We start from the raw sequence: 22043 nt of genomic DNA, 5'->3' as shown, positions 1-22043 counted from the left end.
AAATGTATGTATGTGAAAGGAGAATGTATGCGTGTGAAAGGAGAATGTAAGTGTGTGAGAGTAGAAATGTATGTATGTGAAAGGAGAATGTATGGGTGTGAAAGGAGAATGTAAGTGTATGAAAGGAGAATGTAAGTGTGTGAATGGAGAATATATGTGTGTGAAAGGAGAATGTAAGTGTGTGAATGGAGAATGTGAGTGTGTGAAAGGAGAATGTAAGTGTGAATGGAGAATGTAAGTGTGTGAAAGGAGAATGTAAGTGTGTGAAAGGAGAATGTAAGTGTGTGAAAGGAGAATGCAAGTGTGTGAATGGAGAATGTAAGTGTGTGAAAGGAGAATGTAAGTGTGTGAAAGGAGAATGTAGGTGTGTGAATGGAAGAATATGAGTGTGCAAAGCAGTAATCAAAGCAAAAGGTGGCTACTTTGAAGAACCTACAATATGACATATTTTCAGTTGTTTCACACTTTTTTGTTATGCATATAATTCCACATGTGTTAATTCAAAGTTTTGATGCCTTCAGTGTGAATCTACAATTTTCATAGTCATGAAAATAAAGAAAACTCTATAAATGAGAAGGTGTGTCTAAACTTTTGGTCTGTACTGTATTTTTGCTGTAATAATATTTAATTATTATTAATAATTAAATATGAACCAATGCACGATAAAATGTCTTAAATATTAAATATGAACCAATGCACAATAAAATGTCTTAAATATTAAATATGAACCAATGCACGATAAATAGTCTTACTGTCATTATTACCCATTAGCCATTATTACATGTATTATATGTAGCTTATTGTGAATATAAACCATCAGTTTCAGACACGGCGAAGCTCGACATGTTCACCCAGACAGAGACGGCAGAAAGCGTGTCAGGTTTATTTTCTCTATTTTACAGAAGCAAAATTTTTGTTGATATTCTTATGAGTGTACACAAAAATAAGGTTACACCATTTACAGTTCCAAATGAAATATTAGTCTTATCTGTAAAAGCAACTTCAAGTTGTTACCACTGTTATGAAGAACAGAATGAAATGTTGAAGTTAAAGTTAAAGCAGAGTTAAAGTGTGCGAGCAGATCATCTACGGGACATGCAGGAATCCACCAAAAAGGTGAAGAAGGAGTGGGATGAAGTAGAATTTCATTAATCATTAGTATTAGTAGTAAAAGTAGTAATAGGCTGAATTACAAATAGGTAACCTAATTCTAATACACGCAATGACTATCCATCATTACATTTTTATATTCATGTAGCCTACACAATAATATAATTTTACACTGTAATCCTTTTGCTTTTAATATTTGGCATGTTTGTATGATGCGCATCCTTGTGTGTAATAAGCAAAGTCTATGCGCACTGTGGACCTGCCTAGAGGTGCATTTTCTACCAACGTGCTCTTTAAATAGCAAAAAAATATTTCGGCATTGACTTTAGACCAGGTTTGAGTTAGTGTATGGCACAGTCTATTTTCAGCTCCTTAAAATAGCAATTCTCAAGCAATGCACCTGAACACACCATTTTTTTAGACCAGCACGCCCATGGGCGCACAAACGGGTGCAAATGCATTTGCTAATTAAACGACGTGGCACTGGACAGGAAAATGCTAACAGCGCTGGACTGAAACTAGCAAACACACTTCCACTACGCCTTGCATCGCATTGCGCCGGGTGTATGATAGGGCTCTATGGTTCTTTTAATTGTGATGGTTTTGGCTCACATTTAACAAAACCCCACCAATTCACTATCTCAACAATTTAGAATACTTCATAAGACCAATAATAATAATAATAATAATATTAATAATAATAAAAACTTTTTAGTGAATTGTTGACCTTCTGGAAAGTATGTTCATTTACTGTACAAGTACTCAATACTTGGTAGAGGCTCCTTTTGCTTTAATTACTGCCTCAATTCGGCGTGGCATGGAGGTGATCAGTTTATGACACTGCTAAGGTGGTATGGTAGCCCAGGTTTCTTTGACAGTGGCCTTCAGCTCATCTGCATTGTTTGGTCTCTTGTTTTTCATCTTCCTCTTGACAATAGCCCATAGATTCTCTATGGGGTTCAGGTCGGGTTAGTTTGATGGTCAGTCAAGCACACCAATACCATGGTCTGTAACGAGTGGGGCGGGGCCAAGAGATGTGGGAACGAGCGAGGCCGGTAGAGTGATTGGGAAATGAACGACACATGCGACCCACCACCGGTCTCGAGTCCCACAGAGGAGATGGAAGGATATAAAACTGCAGCGACGACAGTGAAGGACGAGAGAGGACCCCCTGGCGAACGGCGCCGACTCCTCCGCTCCCTCACGGACGGCAACCGCCACTCCACATCAAGGGCGGCCGGCAGGAGTCGCTTATTTCCCAATCATTCAGCCGGCCTCACTCCTTGTTCCCACGTCTCTCTGCCCCGCCCCTTCGCCACATGGTCATGTAGCCTACTTTTGGTGCTTTTGACAGTGTGGGCTTAGTGCCAAATCCTGGAGAAAATAAAATCAGCATCTACAGTGACTTTGGTGTTCAAAAAACACAATGGACCAACACCAGCAGATGACATTGTACCCCAAATCATCACAGACTGTGGAAACTTAACACCTGAGTTCAAGCAAATTGGTCCAGACTCTAGGACCTTGGTTTCCAAATGAAATACAAAACTTGCTCTCATCTGAAAAGAGGACTTTGGACCACTGGGCAGTCCAGCAGTTCAGTTCTTCTTCTCCTTAGCCCAGGTAAGATGCCTCTTAAGTGTCTGTGGTTCAGGAGTGGCTTAACAAGAGGAATACGACAACTGTAGCCAAATTCCTTGACACGTCTGTGTGTGGTGGCTCTTGATGCCTTGACCCCAGCCTCAGTCCATTCCTTGTGAAGTTCCCTCAAATTGTTGAATTGATTTTGCTTGACAATCCTCATAAGGCTGCGGTTCCCTCTGTTAGTTGTGCATAATTTTCTTCCACACTTTTTCCTTCCAGTCAACTTTCTGTTAACATGCTTGGATACAGCACTCTGTGAACAGACAGCTTCTTTCAATGAATGTTTGTGGCTTTACCCTCCTTGTGAAGGGTGTCAGTGATTGTCTTCTGGACAACTGTCAGATCAGCAGTCTTCCCCATGATTGTGTAGCCTAGTGAACCAAACTGAGAGACTATTTTGAAGGCTCAGGAAACCTTTGCAGGTGTTTTGAGTTGATTAGCTGATGGGCATGTCACCATATTCTAAATTGTTGAGATAGTAAATCGGTGGGTATTTGTTAAATGTGAGCCAAAATCATCACAATTAAAAGAACCAAAGACTTAAACTACTTCAGTCTTTGTGCATTGAATTTAATACATGAGCATCACAGTTTGAGCTGAATTAATTAATTCACTGAGATGCACCTGTATGTAACTATAATGCCACAATATGTTAGAACTAGGCATAATGCACACATCCTTAAATGTATTCTAAACATTCCAAATTAATATCCAATTTTTTGTACAATTTCTAGTTTTTCATGTCACAGTTTTAGCTTATTATTTGTAATTGAAAAGTAGTTTTAATAACCATTACATGCAATAAGAGCCTTTGTGGAATTTTTTTTTTTTTTTTTTTTTTGATGCATTAAATTTTAGAATGATTTTCTAATGAATTTTAATGATGTTCTAATGTTATATTATAAAGTTATTTTTGTTTTATGTAGTTATTTGATCTCCTTTTACAAAACATTAAACAGTCAGTTTGCAAACTGTCCCTTCGCACAACCTGATGATAGTTTGTGAATGACTTTAACACGCGAATGGTCCTGCATTGGTGGTATAAATGGCAGTATTAGGCATTTTGGTTGGTCACCTACTGTATTTAACCTATTATTAGTGAATGAGTGCTATGCATTTTTAAACTTAAGCATATTCTGTGGTTGCACTAGGTTATGGAATAAAGCTAGCAGTAATTTATGAAGAAAACAATAAATCCCACAAAAAGGAAACCACATACTTTACGGTTAAACCTTCTTCAAATATTGACTGTGGGTTTGAAAACAGTCAAGAGCTTAAGCTGAATGAGTTGGCTCATCTGGGACTGTCAAAGAGCGGCCCATCACAACAAAAGCACATGGATATAAATACAAAAAAAAAAAAAATAGATGGGAAGCACAGGAAATATTCTGTGGTGCGGTGTTGAAGCATATATAATTAATATTAATAATATTAATATATATGTTTTTTTTGTTTTGTTTTAACACAACTAATAATAAATGAGGCTCAATCATCTATTAACAAATGTGCGTGTTTATTTTAGCACTTCCGTCAGTGAATACGCAGCCTGCGAAACACTAAAATAAATATCAAAGAAATAATAAAGTTCAACAAGTAGCCAAAATAAGGAAGTTAAATACATCATCTGCAGGACATGAGTGGCACGGTGCTTATGGGAGCGACACGACAAAATACTAGAATTATAGAATTCATTATAATCAATCGGTTATGCTACACTGGATGCAGGACTACACAACATAACAAATCCCCGACAGTAAATTTTCTCGTACTATTTATGAGGTACTGACACAGAGTTCAAATGTCCTGGATAGACACTAGACAAACCTATTGCGATGCGGTTAGGTTTTAGCCTAATTGCGATTAGGTCCACTGAAAAAGCCTCATCTGTTTGGGAAGGTGTGCGCGCAGTCAGCAGAGGCTCACAAAGCGGAGACAGGTGAAAGTATAAATTCCGCTGGTGCATTAACTCCTCATCTGGACACACTCTCTTTGAAATAGGAATCATTGCCACATTCATTGTAAACATCTTTCATTTATCATTGTCTCATTTGTATTTGGCCAGTTTAGAGAAACTAAGGCCCAATCCCAATTCTACCCCTTAGCCCTTCCCCTTTCCCTACCCCTCCGTTTCACATGTTCACATGAAGGGGTAGGGATGTTTCGATTCTCTTTTGGTTGGAGGGGTAGGGGTAAAGGTAAGGGCCATATAGCCCCTCAAATGAAGATTTTTCGGGACCACACTTCAAACAAAGGGGTATGAATTTTCTCGGAAACATGGCTGCTACAGCGAACAAAAAGACACATAAATGTAAGCTTTTTTGGCATAAATAAAGATTTTAACGAAAAGTGATCATTTGTTTATGTTACATTCAATTGTGAGTTCATATTAACGGTCATGTTACTCAAAGACATGTAAGCAAAAAATCCCTAATATTTGCTAACGTCATATCATTACAGATTGCATGATAGTGCCACAGCATATGTCTGATCAGGGCGATAACTGCCCTAGACATTGATCCCCCCAATAATTAGAAATCGCTAAACCATTTTCTCAAATATTGCCTATTCGAGAGAGAAAGAGAGAGAATTTGTGTCTGTGCGTTTATCTTTTTAGAGTGAGTTTACTTAAAAACAGCGATTGTATCCTCTCGTCGCCAGAAAATATAATGTAGCGATTCAGTATTTAAACTGTATTTAAAAAAAATATATATATATATATATATTTTCTCCTGGATGTGTGAGCTGTGCGATTTCTGATATATGTGTGTGTGTGTGTGTGTGTGTCAATAAGCAGCTCATTAATACAGAACGATAATTAAAGGCTCTAATGCACACCAGTATATGTGTGCATTGAAAGAGCTAGACGACGTATGATGGCATGTGACGTCAGGGTAGTGGTGTCCCAATCCTTAGGGGAATATTTTCCCCTAAGGGGAAGGGGAATGGGTACAAAATAGAATTGGGATTGGGCCTAAGCCTCACCAAACCTGACCAGACAGGCATTTGCGATCACAGGAACTTCAAGACACTTGTACAAACGTGGATGGGAGACTTGAATGGAGATGACACCCAGGGTGCGATTTGCCAGGGGGGATGCGTGGGATTTCCCCCTTTCTGGTCAATGTATCCCTGCTGAATTATTTTTATCCCCGGTGGGGATATATTTACCCCCCCCCTCCCTCATAGTGATCAGTGCTACTACACTAGTGGTGAGACGGATCACAAAACTTATCACGGATCTGTGGTTTGATTAAAGTCAAATTTGGCTGGCTCTGATATAACTGCCGTGCAGCATTTCTGTATTCACCACTCTGCAGACTTGCTCAATGTCCCGCCCACGGCGCTATCTGATTGGTTACACCTCACGAGTAATAGCCTATCAACACTTGCGAGACGGTTGAAGCCGGTCCGCTGGGCAGTGGAGTTGCTAACTTGGTGACTTTGTCACTAGATTTAGCTACAACCTTTTTCCCAAAAAAAGCGACTAGTGACAAATCTAGCGACTTTTTGGGCAATCATTATTAAGTCTCTGAGACTTTCTGGTGCTGCTGCACGAGCACGAGGTCTCTCTTTCCCCGGCGAGCCTCTCTCTCTGCTACTGCAGTGTTCAGCCAGCGAGCGCAGAGAGGAGCAGAACTTTCAGTTAAAATCCTGTTTCTTATTAACAGCTTTGGCTAGGCAGCACAGATAAACATCTGGGGCTGGAAATAAATTAAGAAATTTTTTAAGATAAATTCCACGAAGTTCGTAAGAATTTTCTTAAGTGCAATTCTTGAAAAATTCTTAATAAGTTCTCAAATATATTCTTAAGAACATCTTTTTAAGAACATTTTCTTCTTAAGAATTTTTTTTTTCTTTTTGCCCGTTTTCAATTACCCCAGAGTGATGCGCGGTGACGCACTGCCAAGATGGCAACGGCCCGCTTTGCCTACTTTTGGTTTTAAAAAGCTCTCTTCGGAAACCTATGGGTGACATCACGGACACTACGTCCATGTTTTTATACAGTCTATGGTTTTTGCGCTCTCATCTGAGTGAATGCTTCCAGTATTTGAGTCTGCACTTCTACAGCAAATGTGTCCTGAACATTCATATACGCTGAATATTGCCAAAGATTATGTATTTATAAGCTAAAATTAACGGCATTCAATTAAAGCTCTCTATCTGACTCATTTTAGAGTTGCTAATGAGTTTTGAAGTCAGGAAAAAGCTGCGTCTTACATAGGCTAATCATGACCGATCATGTTTACATTAACAGTCATCGCTGTCCCTTCAGAAAACTCGTGCACATCCCTAGTCCTCCTATATGTATTATAAGTAGCTGTTGTTGTAATGCTTAAATATAACAATTAATTTGAATTAACCCAATAAATAAATTAAATTAGTATTATTGTTTGGGATTTAAGACAAGTCTGGGGCTGTCCTAAATTTAAGAAATTATTTGATATGATTTTTAAGAAGATTTTAAGAAGAACAATCTTAAGAAAAAAGATAAGAATATTCTTAAGATTAATTTTTGGGAATACAAAATATTCTTAAATCTTTTCTAAAGTTAAAAAAATAAGAATAAAATGGCAATTAAGAAGAAATTTCTTCTTAAGAATGTTTGTGAATTCAGCCCCTGGACCCCATAGTGACTATACTAGAAGAGGGTACAACAAGAGAAACAGATGAAGATGATCTAATTGCACTTTTCCACTACATGTTCCGGCTTGGTACGATTCACTTTTGGGGGGTTTTCCACTGGGTACGGTACCTTTTTTTAGTATCACCTCGGTTGAGGTTCCAAGTGAACCGTAGTGTTACCACAGCGTGACGTGTAAACCACTGATCTATAATATAGAACTGGATTGCTCATTACGTCATGAAAGTGAAGCCACCACACCGCCATATTGGTAATCCCTAGTGTGCGTAAACGTTCTATTGAATTAACAGGAATTTGTATGATTTTAAAGAAAAAACATCACCTAACAAGTCAGCGTTTATAAATTTTAAGTATTTCTGTGCATTATTACAATGCAAACACCCTAGGCATGTAAACGTTTTTTTTTTTTATGTCGGGAATTTCCCTTACTTATTAAAAAGCTACATTCATTACAGTAACGATCATGAACACGATAAACATCAGACTAACATGACCTCAACATATAAAACAAACAACAAAGTGCTCATTCTGAAATCTGAATTTATTCAGAGAAATAACTGACTAACGTTATATACACCACAGATTCAAAGACACAAAGCTTTTTTTTCCAAGATAGTATGTTAAGCTTTTAATTTCACTATAGAGCAATATTAACAACATGATTGTATTCATTGTAATATATTCAAATCCATTTCCGATACTAATACGTTCACGTTTAATAATTCCTGAATAATTATGTTCATAAAGAAATAGGCTATATTTTGTGTGGGGATCAGTTAACGTTACCTGTGTCGTCAGTGCGCATCAGACACACCCACCTAAACAATTTAAATATATCGATTATCCTGTCCCAAAAGACCGTAAACACTGCAGAGAAAATCTGAAGTAAACATTAATTTATTACACGTAACATAAAAACGAATCCCGTTTGAATGATTTGCTTCAAATCGGGTGATTTCAGGACAGCGGTTTGAATGTAACGTGCTCTCTGCTGGCAGGGATTAGTAAGATGGCGGATCGAACACTTCCAGTGGCTTCACTGTCTGTTGGCAGTTTAGAACGCGATGAGCGATCCAGTTATATATATAGATCAGTGGTGTAAACTCTTCAGATCACGGATTGGCCAGAGAGAATCTTCACTAGCTGTGTCATACGTGCGACACAAACACAACAGAACTGCTGGATTTAAATTAGCACAGCCAATGAAGTATCGAACGCAACTTTTTTGAATGAACACACTTTTTTTAAAAACCAAAATGTTTTGTTGTCTATTGCGGAAGTACAGATGTTCCTCTCATTGATAGCAGAGGAGCAGATCAAGCGAGAGCTTTATGGGGTGACACGAAATGAAAATGTTTTGTTTTTTTGGCAGTAGAGGCGGCGCAACTATAACAACATGTGAATAATCCCGCCCACTCTACAGCAATACTAAACTGCAGTGGAAACACAAACCATGCCGAGTCATACCACACAGTGGAAAAGCGCCATAAAAGAAGCCTACACTTCGAGGTGTAGATATGAAGGAAGTCGAGAGATACGAAGGTGCAAGAGTGTGAAGAGCTTTAAAAGTGAGAAGCTAAATCTTGTATTCTACTCAATGTTTAACAAGAAGCCAGTGTAAATGCTAGAACAGGAGAGAAATTCTTGATGGAGGAGGTTCTGGTAATTATACAGGCAGCTGGGTTCTGGACCAGCTGAAGATTATGAAGGAGTTTGTGAGGTAGGCTAACCCAAACAAAAGAGAGTTAAAATAATCAATGCGTGAGGTGACTAGAGCATGAACAAGAACGGCTGTGGAATTTGAGCTGAGGAATGGACGAAGATGACTGATATTCCGATGGTGGAAATATGCAGACCGAGTAATATTGTTCACATGCTTTTCAAAAGACAAAGTACTATCAAGGATGAAACCCAGACTCTTAACCTGAGAAGATGAATAGCTTATAGAAAAAAGCACCACTGTAAGACACTAAATGTCATGTTACTTCAGGTGGATTACAACAAATTACGGACTTAATTAGCTACACTCTCTGAGTCTATAACTAAATGAAAAGACACTTCCCTTAAAGCTTCAGATAAAGATTATGGCCTATTTCAGACACAATGTGTTTTGATAGCTTCCTTTGTTTGTCAGAGTATGACTTGAGTATATGTGTGTGTGTGTGTGTGTGTGTGTGTGTGTGTGTGTGTGTGCATGTGTGTGTGTGTTGTAAGTTAAAGGGGTCAAACCATAGCAAAGCAGTGAGCAGAGAATGAGTGAAGCAAGTGATTCTTCTCTATTGTGTATGTGTGAGTGTGAATGAGAGTGTGTGTTGACTTGTGAGTATACATTACACATTGCAAAGCTATAATGGCTCATGAAGTTGTAGTGCTGGCCTGAATGACATGTAAGTCTGGTGAAACATGAGACAGAGATCTTTCAATGGAATTTCTAAGTAAATAACTTGTCAGGGTTTGGCATCTCTTTAACATTACTGTGATGTCACACTTGCTTCTGGTTGGCCAACTTTGAATTGAATTTCTCTGACATATTATTTGGGCCGAAAAAAAATAATACTTTGGTCCTGCACTGACAGTGGACCGACCCTGGAAAGGTCTCAGGTAGATAATGGTGTAAAATCCCAAACTGCAGAGAGATTTTTGTTTGGTAAATGTCCATTTAACAAGTCAAGAGCAGCTGTTATACAAGAAGATGCAGAAATGATTTATAGCAAATTATGCACTAGGGTATAAGTATTTTAAAGTTATAACATAGTATTTCTCAAACAACCATGCAAAAATAATTTGGCATTCATCAATAATCTGTCCCTTTAATCATAATTTGTGCAAACTGGAATAAAAGTTGTTGATGTTTTACTGCCACTAATAATTATTTCAGCTGGAAACCACATAATTTTTATGCATACATTACGTATGTTTTGCAAAAACGTAGGTGGAGAGAAAAATGTTTCCAGTGAGCCTATGTTGGATTACTCCCACTGCTGTTAATAACCACTTACTAAAACACAAAAGACAAAATTTGGAGAGATTTGTAATGTAATCGAACACATTGCATCCTAGACAATGTCAAAGGACTGTTCATTCACCTCTCGATAAAAGACTCCATAAAACCATGATTTAAACTTGGATAAGGCCAACATATTCATGCAAAATGTGAAGAATGTCTCTTGTTTGTCTGATATCATTGCATTCTGACGATCCGATGACAGCTACTCCCATCTCAGCGTGTCTAGCCGACATTTCTTGCTGGATGAAGAAACATCACCTTCAATTCAAATGTGCCAAGACAAAACCGCTTGGGGTTTCAGCCTAACCCAACACTTTATCTCAATTTTTCCACCCAGCTAGGCACATCAACCACAACACTAGAAACTTGTTTGTGGGTAGATTACAACTTTGAGACAAGAGTAACCAAAAAAGTAAACACAGTCATACCCATTGAGTCCAACACAAACTGGTCCTGCGTGACTCCCAGAGGAGGCTGAACACACACCGTCATTTTCGGGCTCTGCACCGCACCACGACTCTTTATTTTAACCTGAGAATAAAACACACGTTCAGGACATACTGTATCACCTCAGCATTATAAAAAGCACTACAGGCTTCTATTACACAAGAAAACCTAATATTCTTAATAGACATCAGCGTTAAATGAGCTGTAACCAACCTTGACTGTGACAGAGGGGACGGGCATGCCGTTCATCTCAGGTATGACAGCACACTGTGAGAGAGACCATCACAATGCAATCACACACTGTGTGCTCATGAGACAGAAAAGTGTGTGTGAAACAAAACAGTGTACACAAAATCGGACAAAACCTTCCGTTGAGGACATCTTCAAAGGTAAAAATTATTAATAAAGCATTTTTTTTTTCTATTTCGGTTTGAGTTAGTCTGTAGTCATTAAAGTACATTTTACAAGAATTTCGTATCAAACAAAATTGTGTGTGTGTGTATGTGCGCACGCGCAAATGTAATATAATCTCATGTAATCTTCATATGTATATAATAAAGTATCAATCTTTAAAATCCTAAGCAAAATATGACAAAAGCTTTCTTTAGTGACATTCAGGGAAGTTGTCTTTCAGCAGTAACTTTTGAAAATGTAATTATAATGAGCTTCATATAAAAACAGCAGAATTATATGAATTCGATAAACGTGTTCGTTTGCATTAGTACCGAGACTTCATCCAGGTGAGATGAGACTATGGCGGTCAGAGTGAGCTCTTCCTCAGTCTCTGCCTTCGGGAGAATGTCTGGAGAAAGAGCACACACAAACACACAGAACATTTTACGTACCGTATTTTACGGACTATAAGTGGCACTTTTTTTCATAGTTTGGCTGGTCCTGCAACTTATAGTCAGGTGCGACTTATTTATCAAAATTAATTTGACATGAACCAAGGGAAAACATTACCGTCTCCAGCCGCGAGAGGGCGCTCTATGCTGCTCAGTACTCCTGTAGTCTACACTGAAGACACAGAGCGCCCTCTCGCGGCTGTAGACGGTAATGCTTTCTCTTGGTTCTTGGTTCTAAATAAATGCGACTTATAGTCCAGTGTGACTTCTATATGTTTTTTTCCTCGTCATGACGTATTTTTGGATCGATGCGACTTATAGTCCGAAAAATACGGTAGATGCAGAACAAGACTTGATTTTATTCATTTATTTTCAGAAATCTAAGTCACATTTTTTATAATCTGTAATGTACTTTGAGTTATATTGCAGTGTGACTTCTATAATGAATTAAATTAGTGTCATACCTGCAAAGCTCAAACAGATATGCATTGCCACATAGCCTATCATTTGTAGTATTACTAACTTGACATCACTTTTTTCTTACACTTTGATAAAATATTATGTTAAATGGAAAGAGCTGTTTAAAACCCCAAAGTTCTCGCGTTCAATTTGGCATAATTTTGAGATTTGCAAGAGGCCTTTAAAGGTACAGGTTGTAGGGCCTGCCACTAGAGGGCGCACTACCAAAACAATAACAATCGCGTGGTTTGATTAAGCTAGGAAGGAGCATTGAATAATGGGATTTGTTGTCTTCTACCAAACCACTGACAGCTATCAATCAGACGGAAAGATAAAACATTGATTTAACCTGAGTTCAACGATATGCGCAAGTAGATTAGATACAAAGTCAATGCAAAGACACGATCAGACGGGTCTCCTCGCACGGGTCTAGAGACACGATGCCCAGCGTTTGGTGTATATGCCCCATAATACTAATCTTGTTGATCGTAATAATAGCATACATTTCTGTTAAGATACCATTCAAAACAATTCACCTGTCAAGTAAAACACAAGCGAGATCGGCATCTCTTTCTAGTTGAAGTTTGTCGCGAAGCTACTTCCGCATTTGTCCACGACACTGTTGTCATGCGGTTTCTACGGTAGTAAAGGCGGTCACAAAGGGTAACGTCATTGACAGGCGACTGCACTGTCACTGTTTAGAATGGGAATTTTCTCCTGATTTACAAGTAGTTGAAAACATTAGAGATATTGTTAGTAATCAGCTGGACAAAATATATAACACTAGCCCAGTGGTTTTTGGACATTTTACTGCAAATATCTTACAAATTGTACCTTTAACTGTTAACATCTATTAACACACACAGCGTGAATTTATTTGTCTAAACTCTGTGCATCATACCTTGGGTTTTGGTAGCCTCGCGAATAACCTTTTGCAGCATTTTCATCTCTGTATCTACTTCATCATAGTTGACCTCTCGGGCTTCCACTTTAGGTGCAGTGAAGAAGGAGGGGTCAGTGCCCATGTAAGAGCACTGGAGATGACCGTCAGAGCTCAGAGTCACTACCAACCCCTTCAGTTCCCTGAAAACACACAACACCTTTCAACGCATGTCTGTCTTTAAACAAACAATATCTTCTGCTTAGACTTCTTACGGTCTCTTACTTCCTGATCGCCCAGGGTTGGTGAACTGATGGTGAACTTTTAGTGGACTAAAAATATATTCTTGTGAATTACTTGTATAGTATATGTCACGTTAAAATATCAGGCATTACAATATTTTCCTGACAGATAATAACAGAGCCTGAGAGGAAATTGATGGCTTATTCAGTCAAACTGATGGATAAGGAATATTTGTAGAACTACAATTTATTTAAAATTATTCGTTGTGTTCCTCAAACGGCCAACCATAATTTAAAACAGACTCGTCTGGGAAAAGATGCATATTGGTATGCATCTAATTTGGATGGCTTCTATTAACATATGAATTTGCACCAAAATGTTTGATTGGAAACATGGGCTTTAAACAAAAGAATCAACACTAAAAGATGGAAATTGTTTTCTTCTGTCTTGATAAGCCCATCTGATTATTTGTTGTTATTCTAACTATTTATGATTGTATGGTTAGCTGTATTTTATTATTTCTCTCTATTCTTTAATGTAGTAAAGTTTGAGAAAGTGAAGGTGTGAGTGGTTATGTGTGTGTGTGCTAGAGACGTGAAGCCCAGCAGCTCATCTAGATGGTGCTGACAGATGCTCTTTTAATGTGAGGCCAGTAGAAGAGAGACAGGACGGACAATGGCAGAGTGAGTGAGCTGTGCGGGATGGCCAGAGAGACACTCTCTCTACAGACATATCTGTTACCTTTACATATGAGAACCACTCTAAGCAAACAGTCCCACAAACACTGAATGCTTTAAAGAGACATAGCACACACACAACCATGAGAATGATGGCATATACCACACACAGCAGCTCATATTCAGTCTAACTTGAGATAAAGAAAGATTCATTTGGGCAGCGCACACTTACGGGAAGTTAGCGACACGTACAGCCACAGGCACACAGGACAGCTGGGCGGCCCACTTCAGCGTCACATCCTGGTACACCAGCAGCATGCTGTTATGGTTACACATCAGGATGTTGGTGGAACCCTCAGAAACTGAAGACAAAGCCAGAGAGAAGACAGCTGAGTATGAAGGAGGAAGTGTGTTCAGATGGTCTGTGGTCTCTGGGCCCCACATGGAGTCAATGCAGTAGTTAAATGATAGACTGCATCCCCTTCCAAACCACCAGAAGATGTCCATCTCTCACTTTCCTACAAGCCAACAACCTTCTCAGCAACTCACACATAAACACACATCCGCAAAGGGTCAGCCAGCACACTTTCTATGTGAATTCTGTCCTTCACTGATATGGGCAGTGACAAAATGCTGACTTAAAAAAAAAAAACTATTTATCATTAAATCATTAATTCAAGAGATTAATGTGGGTTCAGCCAATAACAAAACATGACACTGGCTACTCCATTAAGATATTTTGTAAATTTCCTACCATAAATATATCAAAACTTAATCTGTGATTAGCAATATGCATTGCTAAGAATTCATTTGGACAATTTTAAAGGCGATTTTCTCAATATTTTTTTTTTTTTTTTGCACCCTCAGATTCCAGATTTTTGAATAGTTGTCCACTCCTAATAAACCATACATCAATGCAAAGCTTATTTATACAGCTTATTATTTTACCAACAAATAGTTCTTCTTGCTTTAAGCATAAACAGGAGGTTTCCATGTGCTATAGATGTTTAAACAGCACAGCATGACGAGTTAAGGGCACTATGGATCACCTGATCCGTAGGGCAAGAAACAGCTGGGGTTGAACTCTAATTTCTTCATGAAGCGGATCTGACCATTATCCTTGAGACAGAAGAGATTTCTCTCCCCCAGCACAAAGATGGAGGACATCGTTGAAGATGTGTTAGGAACACAGATATCTAGAGCCTCTTCTCCTAACACCAGTGTCCAGTCCGCCTGAGGACAAACATACACACAGTCATATCAAAATGAAAATATCCACACTGGAAACAGTAGCACTTTCAATCGGAAGGAAACACACCGTCAGTCTCTTCCCTGAACTCTTGCTCTGCTGATCAGAGTCTTGTCTGGTGTCTGCATCTGTGGCTACAGCCAGTGTCTCATACCTGCATTTAAAAGAGAAGACCATGTTAACTGCACCAATTAATCTAAACACACAGACACTGGAGATTGTTCAATGCTTCAATATTCACATCACCAGAACAATGATGGACTGAACTAATTCTGACATAATCTGTTAAAATGGCATTCAAATAATTGTTTTTGTAATTATTTAGTTTTAGATAATTATATTTCTATGTTATAGACATGTCCAAGGACTTCCTGAAGGGTTGTAAAGGTTGAAAACCTTACATAAAACAAACAAAAAAATAAAAACCATTCATTTAATATCTAGTTCAACCCCCTGAAGTGGATGATGGACCTCCTCGATGGAGCTTCTAGGTCAACTTAGAACCCTATTATTGTTTTGTCTCAAAAGAAGAAGAAAATCCTGTTTTGTATTTGCAATATGACCCCAAATTTCTACTGAATTCCTCTAGGAATGTTGGGTGGGTTTGGGCAAATGTTTATAGCAATGAGAAACAGCAGCGATTATTCAGCTTTGAGAGCATGTTGGGTACTGGTGTTCACGGTGTGCATGTGTGTGTGCGTGTGGGTGTATGTGTGCGCACACATGTCTTTAACAGATCAAACGCTCTATTCAGAAATCACTGACAGTCCTCCAAAGCTATCAGCAGGTCATGAGGAGTATTATGAGAACCAAAGGCTCTGCTGTCTGCATTCTTAAATGCTCACCTAAAAAGGAAAATTCTATCATCATTTTACCCTCATGTCGTTCCAAACCCATACGACTTTCATTCATCTTCGACACTGAACTGAATATTACTGAATATATAACGGACTGATATTTTTAATGAAACCTGAGAGATTTCTGTCCCTCTTTTGAAAGTCCATTCATCCAAAACTGTTGTTCAAAAGAACATTGTAAACATAATCCATATGAATCAATTGGTTTAATTCAGGTTTTCTGTTTTCAAGTTAATGAACATATTTACCGTATTTTCCGGACTATAAGTCACACTTTTTTTCATAGTTTGGCTGGTCCTGCAACTTATAGTCAGGTGCGACTTATTTATCAAAATTAATTTGACATGAATCAAGAGAAAACATTACCATCTCTACAGCCGCCAGAGGGTGCTCTATGCTGCTCAGTGCTCCTGTAGTCTACACTAAGCAGCATAGAGCGCCCTCTCACGGCTGGAGACGGTAATGTTTTATCTTGTTTCTAAATAAATGCGACTTATACTCAGGTGCGACTTATAGTCCAAAAAATACCTAATTGAATCTTTTATAGTGGTCGACCGATATATCGTCAAGGCCAATATATCTGCCTTTATTTGGTGTTTTTCAAATATCAGCATCGCCCAATACGTTTTTCTGCTTGGCCGATGCTGATATTTGAAAAACGACAAATAACGGCCTAAATATGTGTTCGAGGCGGGACTTTTATTTTGACTGCGCTAAAAATGTCAGCCCCTGAGAACACAGTGCTCACACTCTCCCTCTTGTTTACTGGTGTTGTTAACAATTCTGTCTAATACAGATAGAAGTCTGTCTAATAATCAGACGGTTAAACAAAGGAATTAAAATGTATACAAAAAGTATTATAATGATTGCTTTTATCTAATTAGTAATAGAAAGTCAAGCATTGTAATACTTTCTCGCCGTCATTGTAATACTTTCTCTTGCCGTCATCATTAAGCAAATACGCATTTATATCTTTTAATCAAATCTTTGAGTGACTAATGAATATTATAATTATATTAAATATTTAATATTTAACACAAACGTTGCAAACTTGGTTGAATCCAGCTGTGAGATCTTGTGAAGTGTTTATATGTATCCAGCATGATCACATGTTCTCTGTGTGATGGTCAGTCCATGTGAATTGAATGCTTTAAACTTTAAACCTGTGAATTCAATTTATGCTGCGCTTCATGCATTTGCCAACTGTCATATTCATGTAATTTTTTGTTACCCTTGCTTTATTTGGAAAATATGTTTCCCAATGCACACAAACTTCCCAGAATAGAGAGTGCCCTGTTGATTAGAGTGTTTACTTCCTTTTTATTTAATTTTTATTAAATATTTATTTATTTGTGAAAATACTTTAGTATAGTATTAGATAGTATAAGTATGTTTATTTTACCTATTTATTTTTTAATCCATTGTCAAATGATTTCAAATTTCTTAAATATTTAAGTAAGTGACTAAAAAAGAAGAAAAAACAGAATCTCCTAACCAAATACTAATTTTAAAAATATAAAATCACAATTTCATATTTAAACATACTAGAAACTATTTACACCCACAGTACATACTAATTAGCATCACTAAACAGCCATTTTTTACCGCTCTTTTAAAACTCACCAAGTCTTTTATTCCCTTTATTGACACTGTTGTATAAAAGCATTTTTTCCCCACCCAACTTCTAAACATACATGGACAAATATTAAAACTACCCCTAGTATCATAAGAATGTCACACCCAATTTTAGAAAACACTCTTTTTTCAACAGTTAACAAATCCAACTCCTTAAAACATTCACTGTGCAAATGTGTTCGAGGATGGGCTTTCAATTCTAACTCATTTGGTTTGAGCCATTTGCAATTTGCAAAAATCTTCCATACCTTGGGAACAACTACTTTACCAGAAAGAAGTAGCATAATCAAAATAGGGTTGAATCAGGGCCCCTGCCAACAAATTGAAGGGATAAACATCCAATAAGTCAGCTTGCCTCGCGGAAAACCTAAATTTACCACATACTTTCGTAAATACTTTCTAGCCATAAAATCACCTGTTAATTTATTATCTGTTAAACAACCCAAATAATTTACAACATTTTTGACTCTATTACCATATCAGTAATTTTAACCAAAAAAAAAAAAAAAGTATTATCCTTCTTTAATTTAATTTGAGAAGCAAAGAGAATTGCTTCACATACAGAAGAAACCATTTGGACATCTCTTGTTGTCATGTGTAAAGCTCAAGAATATTTGATTAAAAGTTATATTATTAATTTAATTTAGTGTCTATAACCAGATACAATACATACAACCTGTTTGAAGCTTCCAATAAAATAATTAATTCTACACTGTGTTTATGAGAAGAACATGAGGCCATCTTTAAAAAACCTGAAACTAAACTGTAAGGGGACATGCCATTGACTGCTAAGTAAATAACACTGTAAAGGTCCAAAAAAGTATGAGACATCTTCAGAATAGTCGATCTGCCATCAGTGGTTCAACCGTAACTTTATTAAGTGACGACAATACTTTCACAAGATACAGGGACAAAGCCTCCCGGTTTTCATCCAAAATATAATAAATTGTGTTCTGAAGACGAACAAAGCTTTTATGGGTTTGGAACGACATGGGGATAAGTTATTGGGGTGGAATATCCCTTTAAGATATTATTCCATGGAGGAAGAATTCAATAAGAATGACTCTACGTATGTAAGATTATGGCCAGTGACTATATGGACAATTGGTCAGGGAGTGAATTGGTCTCACCTGTAGCACTCCACCTGCCGTGTGGAGGAGACCGTGATGAAGGAGTCTGTGCGGATGCAGTAGCTCAGAGGGCCGGGCAACAAGAAGCCTGGCAGGAAGCGACCAAAAGCATAAGTCTCCTGCTCAAAAAACATCAGCATCCCATCCATGGACTGGATACAGATGAAATGATGACCTGCACAACAGCACAGGAAATATTCAGCTGAGTTTTTATCTGTTGTGCAGATAAAAACACCAACAGATTTACGCCCAGATTTCCCCAGTATTAAACTTAAAGATTGTTAAGAAGGTTAAATGATTAGCTCTATATAAAAGTGCCTTTAAGACAGGTCAGTTCATACTGTCATATTTTTATGCAGGTATAGGATATATGTAATGCTGCTATCTAATTGAACGGAAAAAGAAAGACAGAAAGTGAAAAAATGACCACTGGATGTGTACAGCTCTGTTTAAGAGGTAATGGTTTTTCAGACAAAAACTAAAAAAGTCGACCACTAAAAAGCAAAGCTTCATGGCAGTATTTGAAAGAAAGTACAAGATAAGATATAGGAAATATGTATTGGTGCTATCTCCTTGAATGGAAAAAGAACAATATCTTCAGCTGCCATATTAGGAAATAAAACATTTCTTAGTCATATGTATGTTGCTCTTCTCCCTTTTATACTATCTAGGCTCTGACATACAGATCCCATGAGACTATTGTTTGATGAGCTCCATCATCCAGACTGTGCTGCTCTCATGTGGTTGATATGAGAACTTCACACAAACAAAAGAAATCTCCGGACTCTGAATTTACAGGCAGATGTTCACTGAGACAAAAGAGAGCGTTTAGTTTCAACTATTTTGAGACTGGTGTAAATAAGAATGAACGTACGAGTAATATTCTGTTTGTTATTGCAATAACATGAAATAACAATAAAAAAATGTCCCTAAAACATTTATTATGTTAATTTCAACATTTACTTATACATTATAAAAATCAAAACTATCAAACTATTCCATCACTCTAACTATCAATTATGTATTACAAGATAAAGACAGAAAAGGCAAAGAGAAGAGAATGTTTCATGTAAAAAGAAAACCTATATATATATATATATGTAGAATGAGATGCATTATGTGTGGAATACAGGTAATATCATTTACCTGTGACACCCCCAAATGGCCCATACGTCATGTTGCAAGCTGTTCTCTGCAGGTTGTGTTCATACACCAGTCGCAGCTGATACTGGTCACCATGTTCAACATTCCCAGCAGTACCTGAGAAACAAAACCAGAACAAAAACTAAAAAAGTCGACCCCTAATAAGCAAAGCTTCATGGCAGTATTTGAAAGGAAGTACAAGATAAGGTAGTTCTGAATCTGTGGGAAACCAACCTGACACAGCATAGACAGACAGCTTCCTGGGGTGAAGCACTGCCAGATGGAGCGACTCTGAACAACTAAAATACAAGACAAAGAAAGAAAAGGGAATTAAAAAACATATACATAATGCCTTCTGTATCATATTTGATACACAGATTTCTAAGGCCTCTATATTATTGACATTAGCAAACATTGCTCAAAAACAATGCTGGCATCTTCTATATGCCTTCTGTTGTCTGATTAATAGTTTATAAAAAGGCCTTTTATTAATATTCTAAAAACGTCCACCTTCAGATCCATGAGTCTTTTCGCTGTGAAACCTTTGCTGTAAATTTAAGAATTACTTTTACATTGTAAATATATTTCAAAATGAACATTAACTGGACTGAGGCAAATTAGCTTTACTTGATTGATCCATTTTTTTTGTTGTTGTTGAAAAAATAATGTTAAAATGTTAAAAATCAGGATTAAAGGAACATTTTCTTTGTTCATTATATTGCATTGCCCCCATCATGAAAACTACAGAGCTTTGATCATAAAACTACACTCACTAAAACCCAACTTTGAGTCAAATATGGACTAACCCAACTGTTTCATTAAATTTTTTTAATTAAAGTTTAAACCCAAAAGTTGGATTTAGACAGTTTCTTTCTCAAGTGTGAAAATCTGACTGCATTTGCTGCCTATAACATCACAATAGACAGACATAGTATGAAGACAGTATAAGAGAACATTATAGAGTACTAGTCATAATTAATGTGGTGTGTTTAGTATTAGGGAGATAATAAAGACTACACAAGCCCTGTGCTGCACTTCCCTTGAGTAGGGAACACAATAGGACTTGTCTTGAAGCTGCAAAAATATGAGTGAAGTATCAGTGAAAGGACTTGGTAATCCTCGGGAAAACACCTGATTGGTATGATTTCTTTCATTTCTGGTAATAAACATCATTCAAAATTAAATAAACTTCAAGAATTCAGAAAAAATGAATGTTGGTTTCCAGTGGATGATACGTTAGATAGAATGCTTTATCTAACTTTTATAATTTTGATTGACTGATTAATTTCAGATTGGTAAATGTACTAATTCTGATTTTGAAGCGATGTGGTTGGTAGTGATGATTGCTGTAATATGAATCTGAGCATGTCACTCATAATGGTAGAGATGAGACTTACGAGACAAACTTGCCCATCTCCACGTGAATGATGGGATCAGGAAACTGAACCTCCAGCAGCTGGGCGTCCGCTTCCGTCTGCTCATCTGGTTTAGCAGGGTGTGGTGAGAAGATGCGTAACATCCCCATAAAACTGCCCACTACAATCTTATCTGGATTAGAGAACAGGGGAGAGAAAGAACAGAATTTGGTTCAACAATGCGAACCACTCGAAAGTCTGTAAGTCTCTCTTTAAAAGCTTCATTTTCATGTGAAATTCACTATAGTGTCTAACCTGACGTAAATCCAGGGATGTGTTTCCAGTACAATGACGTAACTCGCTGCTTAACCACTGTAGTACACTGCATTACTGGAGAATTTAACTAGCTAGTCATGACTGTTTCCTAAATTTGTAGTAACATGGTCCCACCGCTGTGATTTGAACCAGTTTGGTTAAAAAACATTGGACTGTTATTAATGACATCATGCACAAGTAGTGAAGTTATAACTAAAAAGTAACTGCGAAATTAATAACTTATTATTGTCATATTATTAGCTCATTTACACAAACAAAAGAGAGCAATTTTTATCACATTAAAATATATATCTTATATTGTAATAATACTAGTGCTGTGAAACGATTAATCGCAACAAAAATAAAAGTTTTTGTTTACATAAGTGTGTGTGCTGTTTATATTTA

General features: G+C 37.4%; 1 protein-coding gene across 4 annotated transcripts in view; it reads right to left on the bottom strand.

The window, feature by feature from the left end:
* LOC113060027 (protein PTHB1-like) overlaps positions 1-22043 on the bottom strand; it is a 140867-nt gene that overhangs the window by 112953 nt on the left and 5871 nt on the right. For all 4 annotated transcript variants that reach the window (XM_026228802.1, XM_026228801.1, XM_026228803.1 and 1 more), the window contains exons 3-13: positions 21366-21516; positions 20203-20267; positions 19972-20085; positions 18826-19000; positions 15273-15357; positions 15004-15187; positions 14187-14316; positions 13056-13237; positions 11576-11652; positions 11064-11117; positions 10832-10934 (exon numbers count right to left, since the gene is read on the bottom strand). In XM_026228802.1, coding sequence (XP_026084587.1) covers positions 10832-10934; positions 11064-11117; positions 11576-11652; positions 13056-13237; positions 14187-14316; positions 15004-15187; positions 15273-15357; positions 18826-19000; positions 19972-20085; positions 20203-20267; positions 21366-21516 — 1320 coding nt within the window. The remainder of the gene's footprint in view (positions 1-10831; positions 10935-11063; positions 11118-11575; positions 11653-13055; positions 13238-14186; positions 14317-15003; positions 15188-15272; positions 15358-18825; positions 19001-19971; positions 20086-20202; positions 20268-21365; positions 21517-22043) is intronic.

Source organism: Carassius auratus, chromosome 41 (genome assembly GCF_003368295.1).
Source record: "Carassius auratus strain Wakin chromosome 41, ASM336829v1, whole genome shotgun sequence".
NCBI lineage: Eukaryota > Metazoa > Chordata > Actinopteri > Cypriniformes > Cyprinidae > Carassius > Carassius auratus.
The sequence above is the reverse complement of the archived record's forward strand: the minus strand, read 5'-3'. Positions and strand labels throughout refer to the sequence as shown.